The sequence below is a fragment of the Coregonus lavaretus genome (genome assembly GCF_964263955.1).
Source record: "Coregonus lavaretus genome assembly, contig: SUPER_35_unloc_1, whole genome shotgun sequence".
Classification (NCBI taxonomy): Eukaryota; Metazoa; Chordata; class Actinopteri; order Salmoniformes; family Salmonidae; genus Coregonus; species Coregonus lavaretus.
The window spans coordinates 4,828,606-4,841,570 of NW_028167181.1; the positions used below are offsets into that span (position 1 = coordinate 4,828,606).

At 44.0% G+C, this 12,965-nt stretch overlaps 1 protein-coding gene across 1 annotated transcript in view; it reads left to right on the forward strand.

Annotated features, from left to right (window-relative positions):
- Window positions 1-12,965, forward strand: part of LOC311109966 (ovochymase-2) — a gene marked incomplete at its 5' end in the record, with an annotated part of 43,483 nt that overhangs the window by 10,031 nt on the left and 20,487 nt on the right. Inside the window, 8 exons of the mRNA XM_084188481.1 lie at window positions 1,277-1,417; window positions 1,834-1,931; window positions 3,296-3,422; window positions 4,273-4,455; window positions 5,344-5,565; window positions 8,234-8,374; window positions 9,407-9,649; window positions 11,252-11,437. Of these exons, the coding sequence (XP_084044607.1) occupies window positions 1,277-1,417; window positions 1,834-1,931; window positions 3,296-3,422; window positions 4,273-4,455; window positions 5,344-5,565; window positions 8,234-8,374; window positions 9,407-9,649; window positions 11,252-11,437 (1,341 nt within the window). The remainder of the gene's footprint in view (window positions 1-1,276; window positions 1,418-1,833; window positions 1,932-3,295; window positions 3,423-4,272; window positions 4,456-5,343; window positions 5,566-8,233; window positions 8,375-9,406; window positions 9,650-11,251; window positions 11,438-12,965) is intronic.

The following is a 12,965-nucleotide window of genomic DNA, read 5'->3' on the forward strand; positions in this document are numbered from 1 at the left end:
CTATCCTCTGATCTTTTCTCCTTGACATTATAAAACTCAACCCACCAAGCATGTGCTTCTCCCCACTAACACTAGCTTTTTCCCATATCACTTTTTATTACAAGCTAATTTGCTTGAGCAAACATATTACATTTTTTAAAAACTCTGCATATCATATGCTATTACGCCTGTAGGTGATGGTGTGTGCTTTTTGGACTATTTCTGACAAGATGGGAGAATTAGACATCCAGCCAGAGGCTCTCTCTCTCGCTCTCTCGCTCTCACTCTCGCTCGCGCTCTCGCGCTCTCCAACTGTCCATTCTCACCTCTTAGCTGACACGCTGGGATGTCTGGCACAGCAAAGGGAAGCTATGTGAAGTGTGAGGTGGACTATTAAGGGGACTGTGCAAAAGCGTTGATGTTTAAGGATAGGACTCGTTTTTTCAATACTTGTCAGAAGCATTTACTATCTGTATAGTTATAGATTGATGGATGTAAATGTGAGGCCACAGCATCCCTCTCAACTGTGTTACACTGTCCACTGTGCCACACATTAACACATAGCCAAACTTCTGCTCTCACAAATGGATACAGACACACACACACACACACACACACACACACACATAACTAACCCTGCAGTGTTATTGCAACACCTCCTCTGGCTCCCCACCTCCTCTGCACCTTGGCTGCAGCACGACATGCTTCACACACTCATGCTCACACACACATGTGCGCTCTCTCTCTCTCTCTCTCTCTCTCTCTCTCTCTCTCTCTCTCTCTCTCTCTCTCTCTCTCTCACTTACACACACAGTGTCTCCTATCCCCCACCCTACCCCCCAACACACAGCCCCACAGGACCATCCACACTCCAAGGGTATAAGGATTGAGCTTTGATGTCAAGCCCAAATTAGACCGTCCACGGCGGACACAGCCAATAAGCCTGGCTGGCCTGCCTCTTCACTACTCCACTTTAAGTTACAGCCCCTAACTAGATTACAGTCAACTCTGCAGTCACAAGCCATAGACTTTCAGAGGGAGGTCAACTCCGCACTGCAGAATGTCACATTGATGTTTGATATTACTGGACTGTTTTTTGTAACATAGCAACAGAAATGCATACATGCATTTATTGGAATGTATTGAAATATCAATGGTATATAGATATACTGTACATTGTCAAATGTAAGGTCCAGCTGTATGGTCAGTAGCTATTGATTTGACATAAATGGTTCTATATGTACAGTAATCCACATATTGTTTTCTGCTTTGTCTCCTGTTCTGTTTGTCTCTGCAGGGAGGTTGTGTGGGCACTCCAAACCCGGGCCGATAGTGTCATTAGGAAACTCTATGTTGTTGTTCTTTGACACCAACGACAGAAATACAGACAAGGGATTCAAAGCAAAGTACCAAGCTGTGACACCAGAGAGTACTTTAGGTAAAATAACACCATTATCAATCGATAGTGATGAAAATTATGAACATTCAGAACATTTCGAGAGAGAGAGAGAGAGAGAGAGAGAGAGAGAGAGAGAGAGAGAGAGAGAGAGAGAGAGAGAGAGAGAGAGAGAGAGAGAGAGAGAGAGAGAGAGAGGAGAGAGAGAGAGAGAGAGAGAGAGAGAGAGAGAGAGAGAGAGAGAGAGAGAGAGAGAGAGAGAGAGAGAGAGAGAGAGAGAGTTAGAGAGGGAGAAAGAAGAGAGAGAGAGTGACAGGGGGCAGAGAGAGAGAGGGCAGAGAGAGATAGAAGGAGTAACAGAGAAGGGGGACAGAGAGAAAGCGATGGAAGGATGGTGGGTATCCTTGAGGTGTCTGTTCAGCTGAAGTACTCTCCATCTCCATGCTCCCTGCTACCAGAAATAGCCGGGGCTGGTGGCTCTCTCCAAGGTGACCGCGGTGATCTTCTGACCCCTGGGTTCCCAGCACAGAACTACGAGAACGGGGCTCTCTACCAGGTACATACACACACACACACACACACACACACACTAGCGGCCTCCACAAGGACATGCCATCCATGGTACCACATACAATCAGCCATACACACGGCAGCACCTCTCTACCAAGCAGTGTATTATCCACAACACCTTGTTTATATGGCCACGTCTTTGTGTGAGGTACTTTACAATCAATAGCACCTTTCTCTCTGTATGAGGCACTGAATAATAATAACATGGTCCATCATGTTGTGTGGAGTATGGATCTAAGCTACTTCAATAACAATCAGTGAGGAAATGGACTCATATATTTTGGAGTGTTTTCAAATGAGTAAACCTTTAGTAAATCCATGGTCACTAGGCACCATCGGAACACAGGCGATATTGACCACGCTTAATGTTCTGGATAGTGGATCGGTGATTGGGGAGCAACTCGCGTCTTGTTTGGCTCAAAGCACGGCTGAGCGCTTTGACGTCAGCTTTTGCTTGGTTTGGATCATTAGAGCATTGGGCTGCGTCACAAAAGGCACCCTTATAGCCCTATATAGGGAAAAGGTTGCCATTTGGGACTCATACTTGATCCTGTTGTTTGGCTGGGTATTATCTGGCTTGCTCATATTGGTTTCTGTCTCCTTCTTGGCTTGAATGTTGAGATGGATGGGCTCCTGTCCAAACCGTCACAGCCCAGGAGATATTGGATGATTTTTATTCATGACTCGTGTCAATATGCAGCGCATGCAGCGGTCTGCATCCTGGGCACCCTCCAGGCAGAAAGAGAGAGAAAGAGATGGATGGGAACATTGAGGAGAAATTATGCTTAAAGCAATGTAGATAGAAATGAAATGTAGAGAGAGGACACCCTTGTCCGTTTCCTGCTGACGAGTGACTGTGTCTATTCTAGAAACGTAACTTCTATCAGTAATATTCTTCTTAATGTTGTGCCTTACTGAGAAAGCCCCTGCTTTGGAATATGAATAAGTTCAATTGTGTTCCAAAACCCGACTCCCTCCCCGCCCCCACCAGAATCAACTAAAAGGAATATCAGACTCATCTTAGTGCATATGGTTATATCAACCCTACCAATGGATTTATCTTGACATTGATTGAATCGTTGATCTTTGATCATTTATTTAATCTTTGTAATTGATTGAATGTTTGATGAAGTAATGTTTGTATTAAAATTAAATGGGTGTTTTTGAAATGGATGCTCGTTGTCAAACTAAATGGATATCTTTGTGTATGAAATGGATGTGTGGGGTAAAATAAAATGGATATGTTTGTGTATGAAATGGATGTTTGTGGTCAAACAAAATGGATATGTTTGTGTATGAAATGGATGTTTGCGGTGAAATTAAATAGATGTATTTGTATGTGGTCCACAGTGGAGGATCACTGTACCGGAAGGAGAGAAGATCAGACTAACGTTCTCCTCCTTCGACCTGGTCCCTGAGGCCTGTAGAGACTACGTAGATGTCTACGACGGTCACAAAACCGGCTCTGCCATGTTGGGTAAGACATCACGCTGTGTTATGCTAACTCTGGTATACAGCAGTTGGACTAGTATAGATACTTAAAGTACAGATATACTTAGGCGTACAAACCTGTCGCACAATATGTGAAGGCCAACACTCAAAATGTACTTATTCACTAGTCTCATAATATGTCAAAATACCCTAATTATACCTTACTCTCATAATATGTGTACACTCAAATATTCCTTCTCTAAAATAGGCTACTTTGTTCATGGATTTTCAATTATGAGAACAGAGAGACTGTGACAACAAGTGCAACGTCTTCAGTCCTCCAAACTCACAATCAAATATTCTTAAGTCTCACAATTTGAGCAACTTTACTAATGAACTAGTTTTAGGAGGTATTGGATCTTAATCGACATGCTACAGGAGCCCGTGGCAGTTAAAACAGGCTGTGGGGTTTGAAATCTATGTATACGGCAACACTCAAATTCACTTCAGGCTGCATGAATAAGATATGATGTCCATTAAAAGTTTGGGGTAGAAAGTTGAAAAATAGAGAGAAGTTCCCAAATTAGAGTGGCATGTAAATGTAATCTCTGCAGACAGAAATTATGCAAAATAGCAATATTTATAGTTATTATAGAGCCTACTATGTATGCGGATCCCTGTATAATACTTGTGTGAATTAGTCAAGTAATAATTGGTGTCACTGTTTGGTCAATTCAAGCCTCATTGCACGAAGTGGCGCTTAAGGCCTGCTTAGGTTTTGCATCAGTGTACCACAAACTGGTGTTTGGGTTATTATAACTAACTGTGTATTTTAATTAGTGGCCTAATCAAACTCTTTAGGAGTTTCTAAACAGTGAAATGTTGTTTTCTCACAGGGCGATTCTGTGGTAGTAAGAATCCAGGCCGTGTGGATTCCAGTGGCAACACGATGGTTGTGCGTTTCAAAACCGATGCCACTCTCACCTCCAAGGGTTTCAGTGCCACATACACCAAGACCAGCCTCATCCCAACCACGGTCAAACCTACCACCATGATGCCCACAACACCAGCTATAACCGGTGAGTACACTACGGGGAAAACCATATAATAAAATATAATTCAATTTATCAGTTCTATATCTATGAGTCTACCCATAGACAATATATCAGTTCTATATCTATGAGTCTACCCATAGACAATATATAAGTTCTATATCTATGAGTCTACCCATAGACAATATATCAGTTCTATATCTATTAGTGTACCCATAGACAATATATCAGTTCTATATTTATGAGTGTACCCATAGACAATATATCAATTCTATTTCTATGAGTCTACCAGTCAGATTGCCACGGTCAGAGGTTATATGCCCCTTCTAGGAATTATATTTATATGGAGGTGAATTCCTTTAGATTTAATTGCCTGTATTTCTAATAGTGATTTTCATATTGGCCTAGTACTTGGTATGCCACAGTTACAGCCGTATTGACTTTCTGCAGGTAGCCCTCCTTCCTCCTCCTCTTGACTCCAGTTGAAATATGTGAGCTCTCGCCGTAGTATAATTGATTGGAATTCAGTGGCTTGCAGCAGCAACAGTATCGATGTTTGTGAACCTTCCTCACCAGAATTGTTTTGTCAAAACTTGCCTCTTTTTCTAATGTTTCACTCATTTAAATGGTACAGAATGATTGATTTCATCAGCGAGATAAATGCATCATACAGGGATGATTTCTGTATTTTGAAAGTTAAATATCTTGTAAACATTCTGGGACTATGTCAACAATGGACTAATGAAACTAATACCAGAAGATAGTTTCTGGGTGGAGTTTTCCTTTACATAAGAATGAATGCAGCTAAAGCAATAGGGTAGGTGTGTCGTTTGTGTGTGTGTGCGTGAGGGAGTACCCCTAGCCCTAAGCTTTGTCCATTCATCACTAACCCAAGCTTCATGTTCTCTGCTACAGACTCGGGCTGCGGTGGTGTCGGAACGCTGTTCGGCCGGAAAGGGGAGATCCATTCTATGGGATTCCCAGATGCGTATCCCGGGAATCTACACTGCTCCTGGAACATCACAGCTCCGGAAGGCTTCCTGGTCAAACTGCACGTCACAGACATGTCCGTCACGGGAGAGGCGGGCCAGTGTGGCGAAGACAAGCTTGTAGTTTCTGACAGCCTCCAGGCGCTTGGTAAGTTACATTATGACTACCCAACCTGGATCCCCTGTTAATATGTTATTATGGAGATCCAAAATGGCCCTCTATGGTGTCATAGAGTACAGACACTTTTAGTTGTTGTTGTTTGGTAATGCCAGATGGACCGTCCATACTGCTCATTGGTCTCTATGAAGGCCCCAAAATGGCACCCAGTGTCATCTCTGACAGCCATTAGTCCCTTGATAAGACAAGCCACCCACAATACCCACCTACAGTATCTGTAGCCAAGCCCCAAAATGGCTACCAGCCCCTTGTTTCTTGTTAATAAGTTGTGCCTGCTCACCCACACTATGCCAAACCCCCAAAATGGCGGCAGTGGGGGCCAGGCGATAACCTATAACCCGCTCCCCCTCGTATTTCCCAAACAAGCTGTTTGTCGACTGAGGGACACACACACACACACACACACACACACACACACACACACACACACACACACACACACACACACACACACACACACACACACACACACACACACACACACACACACACACACACAACAATCAAATCAAGCAGCAAGAGACACCAGATCAGCAGATAAGGATTTGCTGAGCAGAATGTGCCCAGTTTAAATGAAAAGGGGGGGGGGGGGACTTTGACTCCTGGACAGAGCGCCAAGCACCAAGCTAGGCTAGTATGCTGAGTGTGCCAGTGCCTGTCTCCTGTCCTCAGGGCTGTAAAGCTGTTGATTAGGATCTCTCCCCGGAGAAGGAGCGAGGCTAGGGAACTGTAAATGTGACCTCCTTGTTATTCACATCAGAGAGCTGGAGTCTGACTGATAGTTTTATCTCTAGCACAACATTCTCAAGGACTGGAGCTGAGGCAGATGTGAACACGTGCAGCGTGTGTGTGTGTGTGTGTGTGTGTGTGTGTGTGTATGTGTGTGTGTGTGTGTGCACCCGCAAGTGTTAAGTTGAGAGATAATGGGGGATAGGAAGAGAGAGGGGAAACAATTTTGTTTCTGCGTTAAAGAAGACACATCCCTTGGAAGTCATAAGCTCAGCATTTTGCAACCTAACACCATCAAAATAACACTATTCAGTGCTCTGGGGTGAAGTTTCCACTAGGTACAGATCTAGGATCAACTTCCCCTCCCCCAATCCTAACCTTAAGCATTAGTGAGGAACATTTTAAACTGACCCACGATTCGCGTCTAGGGGCAACTTCACCCTATTCAGTGTGGTATTCAAGCTGATGTCAAAACGTTTAGGATGACAGATTTTTCCCTCTCCTTCCCTGTGTGTGTGTGTGTGTGTGTGTGTGTGTGTGTGTGTGTGTGTGTGTGTGTGTGTGTGTGTGTGTGTGTGAGCAAGAGTCAGTTCCTTCCTCACCAGAGGTCTCTGTCGGCGCTCTAACTGTCAGAACAGGCGCAACCCCTTGCCAGGGGGAGCAGGGCTCAGCAGGAGGGCATGGTTGGCCCCTGACAGCACACATTACACTTAACAAGTACAGGAGCAAAAAAACAGGCAGCCAGGCAGACAAGAGGGGAATATAAATACTGACTCCTCCATTGTAGGAGCTTCAGTTGGTGCTGTGTCATTTAGGAACTCCGATCTCCTCCATTGTAGGAGCTTCAGTTGGTGCTGTGTCATTTAGGAACTCCGATCTCCTCCATTGTAGGAGCTTCAGTTGGTGCTGTGTCATTTAGGAACTCCGATCTCCTCCGTTGTAGGAGCTTCAGTTGGTGCTGTGTCATTTAGGAACTCCGATCTCCTCCGTTGTAGGAGCTTCAGTTGGTGCTGTGTCATTTAGGAACTCCGATCTCCTCCGTTGTAGGAGCTTCAGTTGGTGCTGTGTCATTTAGGAACTCCGATCTCCTCCATTGTAGGTGCTTCAGTTGGTGCTGTGTCATTTAGGAACTCCGATCTCCTTAATTTTTTACAAATAAAAGGCAGTACATTTTGAAAGCGGAGGAGTATGTTTTCTGAGATGTTGTACCCATGACATGAAAACATTTGATTGATGTGTCTTATTTGTCAAAGTTATATTTACATGATGTTCTTTTTCGATGAGAGGCGCATGCCTCATCGGAAATCTGTCTGTTATCTGTAATGTCTATTGAACATATAATGTTTCCACATCTTTACTAGAACAACATCAGTATGCATGGAAATTAACATTTGTGTATTTGAAATTCTGGTTACTACTCTTATGTTTCTATATTAGTAATAGGTATCTTTCTCTCTCTTTCCCTCTCTCCCTCTCCCCCCCTCTCTCCCTCTCCCCCCTCTCTCCCTCTCTCCCTCTCTCCCCCTCTCTCCCTCTCTCTCCCTCTCTCCCTCTCTCCCTTTCCCCCTCTCTCCCTCTCTCCCTCTCCCCCTCTCTCCCTCTCTCCCTCTCCCCCTCTCTCCCTCTCTCCCCCTCACTCTCTCTCCCCTTCCCCCTCTCTCCCTCTCCCCCTCTCCCTCTCCCCCCCTCTCCCCCTCTCCCTCTCCCCTCTCTCCCTCTCCCCCCTATCTCCCTCTCCCCCTCTCTCCCCCTCTCTCCCCCTCTCCCCCTCTCTCCCTCTCCCCCCTCTCTCCCCCTCCCCCTCTCTCCCCCTCTCCCCCTCTCTCCCTCTCTCTCTCTCTCCCCATCCCTCTTTCATTCCCTCTCCACCAATCCAATACTCCTCCTTTCCCCTCCTTCTCCATCCCAGGCACGCACTGTGGCTACGTCCTTCCCCCTGTGGTGGTCAGTGTCAATAACAAGATGTCTCTGAGCTTCCTGTCTGATTCACGTCTCGCTGACCGAGGCTTCTCCGCTAAGTGGGAGGCCGTGTATCCTGAGGACATCGCCGGTAATAATCCCAGCTTTCTCCGCTTACACACACACACACACATGCACACAAACGTGCACACACATGCGCATGCACGTGCAAACGTGCACGCAAGTGAATCTGTACGCACACACACAAACACACATTCACACACACCTGAGGCACCTTATATTGCTGAGGAGGCTCCACTACTCTCTAATAATGACCAGCCATAAAGTGAACATATATTTATGACAGGAGCAACATCATAGAATGAGAAGTATGATTGGTAAGTACTGAGAAAGCACAGGTCAGGGTACACTGGACAAAAGAGGGAAAATGCTTTTGATCATGATTATAATTGATCAGTCAGAGGGCTTGAGGTTACAGTTGTGAAAGGGGTGAGAAGGAGGATATGTTTTTTGTTAAGTCATTTGTTCTGATGTGGTAGCTTTAACATTTTCAATTGCTGTTTTACCTTGGCATTTTGCCATTACATTACAGCTTTTTGGGTTGTTCAGGACATATCCGTTTATGGATGTCAACACCCAAGGTTTTGGATGTCAACACCCACATTTAAAGAGATATCAATATGTATGTAAAGTGGATATATTAAACGTTTATTTCTGCCTGAGTTACAAACTCCACGGACCCACTCCATCTGAGTAAACACACACACACACACTCCATCTCTAAATAAACAGGGCGAGCCAGATACCAGGGCTGATCGACCACCCACATTAGTGTGTATTGCATAGGCCTGCACTGGCTGTATATCACCATGACACACTGTGCTTACTCCTCAATACATTCTACTCTGCTCTCTGGCTAACGTTGAGGAGGCTGCAGCTCATCTACTCTAATCTGTTTATTCCCCATCTGCCCACTATCATCATTCAGACACACACACACACACACACACGGACGCATGCACGCACGTACACACGCACTGACCCACGAATGCACATACACACACACCCCACGCACACACACACACACACACACACACACACACACTCACCAACACACTCACAAACACACTCACAAACACTAACCCCCACCTTCATTCTACAGAGATCCAGGGATGCGGAGGGGCCTCCCATGAGGAAAAAGGGGTGATTAAGTCTCAGAACTGGCCTATGAACTACAAGGCGGCTAGCGAGTGCATGTGGAGTGTGGAGGTGCCCAAAAGGAAGACCATAACCCTGACGTTCACCCACTTCCACGTGGAAGCCAAGGACATTTTCACATCCAAATGCTTGGATAACGTGGTGGCATACGACATCTATAATGACGGAGCTGAGAGTACAAAACACGGTGAGTTCAAAATATGGCGATTTTAAACATTTGATTGAATGTTGATTGAATGGTGCTATAGCTAGTGTACCATCAGCACATTGTTACCCAATGTTCTGAAAAGTTCTTTATAAATAAAATGATAAGTTACAGAGTAGTAGTAGTAGTAGTAGTAGTAGTAGTAGTGCAGATGTAGGATCTTAATTTGAGCCAAATTGCTACAGCAGGAAAATAATCCTGAGCAACAGAAAATGTGAATTACTATGTGGATTGTAGGGGTTGATACATTTTCCGTAAGGGAAAATCAAGTCAGAAATGTCAAAGTGGAAATTACAAACTTCAGAGATCTTTTTAAAGCACAAATATACTGCAGGAATGTTCTCCTGGAACAGGGTGATCAAATTAAAATCCTACATCTGTAGTAGTAGTAGTAGTAGTAGTCATAGCAATAGCAGTAGTCATTGTCGTGGTAGCAGTAGTAGCAGTAATAGCCATAGTAGTATTAGTAATAGTAGTAGTATTAGTAGTCGTTGTAGCAGTAGCAGTAGTAGTAGTAGTAGTAGTAGTAGTAGTAGTAGTAGAAGTAGTAGTAGTAGTATTATTATTAGTAGTAGCAGTAGTATTCGTAGTAGTTGTAGCAGCAGCGGTAGTAGTAGTAGTAGTAGTAGTAGTAGTAGTAGTAGTAGTAGCCTTAGTAGTATTAGTAGTGGTAGTAGCCGTAGTAGTAGTAGTATTAGTAGTAGTAGTAGTAGTAGCAGCAGCAGCAGTAGTAATAATAGTAGTAGTAGTAGTAGTAGTAGTAGTAGTAGTAGTAGTAGTAGCGGTAGTAGTAGCAGCAGTAGTAGTAGCAGCAGTAGTAGTAGTAGTAGCGGTAGTAGTAGTAGTAGTAGTAGCAGTAGTAGTAGCGGTAGTAGTAGCAGTAGCAGCAGTAGTAGTAGCGGTAGTAGTAGCAATAGTAGCAGTAGTAGTAGCAGCAGCAGTAGTAGCAGTAGTAGTAGCAGTAGTAGTAGCGGTAGTAGTAGTGTAGTGTCCGAGACAACGATGCTGATTATGCTGTGATGACAAGAAATCCGCTGACACTGTCCTTGATTATAATGGTTTATTACATCAAAGATTACAGTATCAATTTACAGACTCCTGCAGAAGTCTGGAGAACAACTGACCCAATCTCTAATATGTTGTTCCCTCCTTCCTTTGTTCAAAACATGGTATTTATATCCTATGTAACATAAGATGGGTGGTTTTTGATAGACCAATCCCTGGCCTCCCCATATCTCCAAATGTCCTCTATTCCAAGAAGCCTATGTAGTAATGCTTTCCAGATGTTTCAGCAAAGCAGAGTAAAGTTCATCTATTACACCATTTGCAAATGTCAGCAAAATCATAGACTTTCAGATACTACAGTAGCAGTAGTAGTAGCAGTAGTAGCAGTAGTAGTAGTAGTAGCGGTAGTAGCGGTAGTAGTAGGAGCAGTAGTAGTAGTAGTAGTAGTAGTAGTAGTAGTAGTAGTAGCAGTCGTAGTAGTAGCAGTAGTAGTAGTAGTAGTAGTAGTAGTAGTAGTAGTAGCAGTAGTAGTAGTGTTACAGAAGCAGTTCAAATGACTTTTTATTTTTTACTTACCAGGTCCATGGTGTGGCGACCAACTCCCAGCCACCATCACGACTAAGGGCAACAAGTTGGTGATGCGTTTCCATGCTGACTTCTTCGTGGAGGCTAAAGGTTTCAGAGCCTACTGGACTACAGACACCACCCAGCCTGTTCCCACTGAGCCCCCTGTACAGCCCAACCCCTGGGACAACATCACCGTAGGTAGGTACCTAACCCTTACCCAGCCTGTACAGTAGAATCCTGGCTTTATTTCAGCTGACCAGTCTGTAGAGTACAGTAGAATCCTGGCTTTATTTCAGCTGATCAGTCTGTAGAGTACAGTAGAATCCTGGCTTTATTTCAGCTGACCAGTCTGTAGAGTACAGTATAATCCTGGCTTTATTTCAGCTGATCAGTCTGTAGAGTACAGTATAATCCTGGCTTCATTTCAGCTGATCAGTCTGTAGAGTACAGTAGAATCCTGGCTTTATTTCAGCTGACCAGTCTGTAGAGTACAGTAGAATCCTGGCTTTATTTCAGCTGATCAGTCTGTAGAGTACAGTAGAATCCTGGCTTTATTTCAGCTGATCAGTCTGTAGAGTACAGTAGAATCCTGGCTTTATTTCAGCTGACCAGTCTGTAGAGTACAGTAGAATCCTGGCTTTATTTCAGCTGACCAGTCTGTAGAGTACAGTAGAATCCTGGCTTTATTTCAGCTGATCAGTCTGTAGAGTACAGTAGAATCCTGGCTTTATTTCAGCTGATCAGTCTGTAGAGTACAGTAGAATCCTGGCTTTATTTCAGCTGATCAGTCTGTAGAGTACAGTAGAATCCTGGCTTTATTTCTGCTGATCAGTCTGTACAGTACAGTATAATCCTGGCTTTATTTCAGCTGACCAGTCTGTAGAGTACAGTATAATCATGGCTTTATTTCAGCTGACCAGTCTGTAGAGTACAGTAGAATCCTGGCTTTATTTCTGCTGATCAGTCTGTAGAGTACAGTATAATCCTGGCTTTTTTCAGCTGACCAGTCTGTAGAGTACAGTAGAATCCTGGCTTTATTTCAGCTGATCAGTCTGTAGAGTACAGTATAATTCTGGCTTTATTTCAGCTGATCAGTCTGTAGAGTACAGTAGAATCCTGGCTTTATTTCAGCTGATCAGTCTGTAGAGTACAGTATAATCCTGGCTTTATTTCAGCTGATCAGTCTGTAGAGTACAGTATAATCCTGGCTTCATTTCAGCTGATCAATCTGTAGAGTACAGTATAATCCTGGCTTCATTTCAGCTGATCAGTCTGTAGAGTACAGTAGAATCCTGGCTTCATTTCAGCTGATCAGTCTGTAGAGTACAGTAGAATCCTGGCTTCATTTCAGATGATCAGTCTGTAGAGTACAGTATAATCCTGGCTTCATTTCAGCTGATCAGTCTGTAGAGTACAGTAGAATCCTGAATTCATTTCAGATGATCAGTCTGTAGAGTACAGTAGAATCCTGGCTTTATTTCAGCTGATCAGTCTGTAGAGTACAGTAGAATCCTGGCTTTATTTCAGCTGACCAGTCTGTAGAGTACAGTAGAATCCTGGCTTTATTTCAGCTGACCAGTCTGTAGAGTACAGTAGAATCCTAGCTTTATTTCAGCTGATCAGTCTGTAGAGTACAGTATAATCCTGGCTTCATTTCAGCTGATCAGTCTGTAGAGTACAGTATACTCCTGGCTTCATTTCAGCCGATCAGTCTGTAGAGTACAGT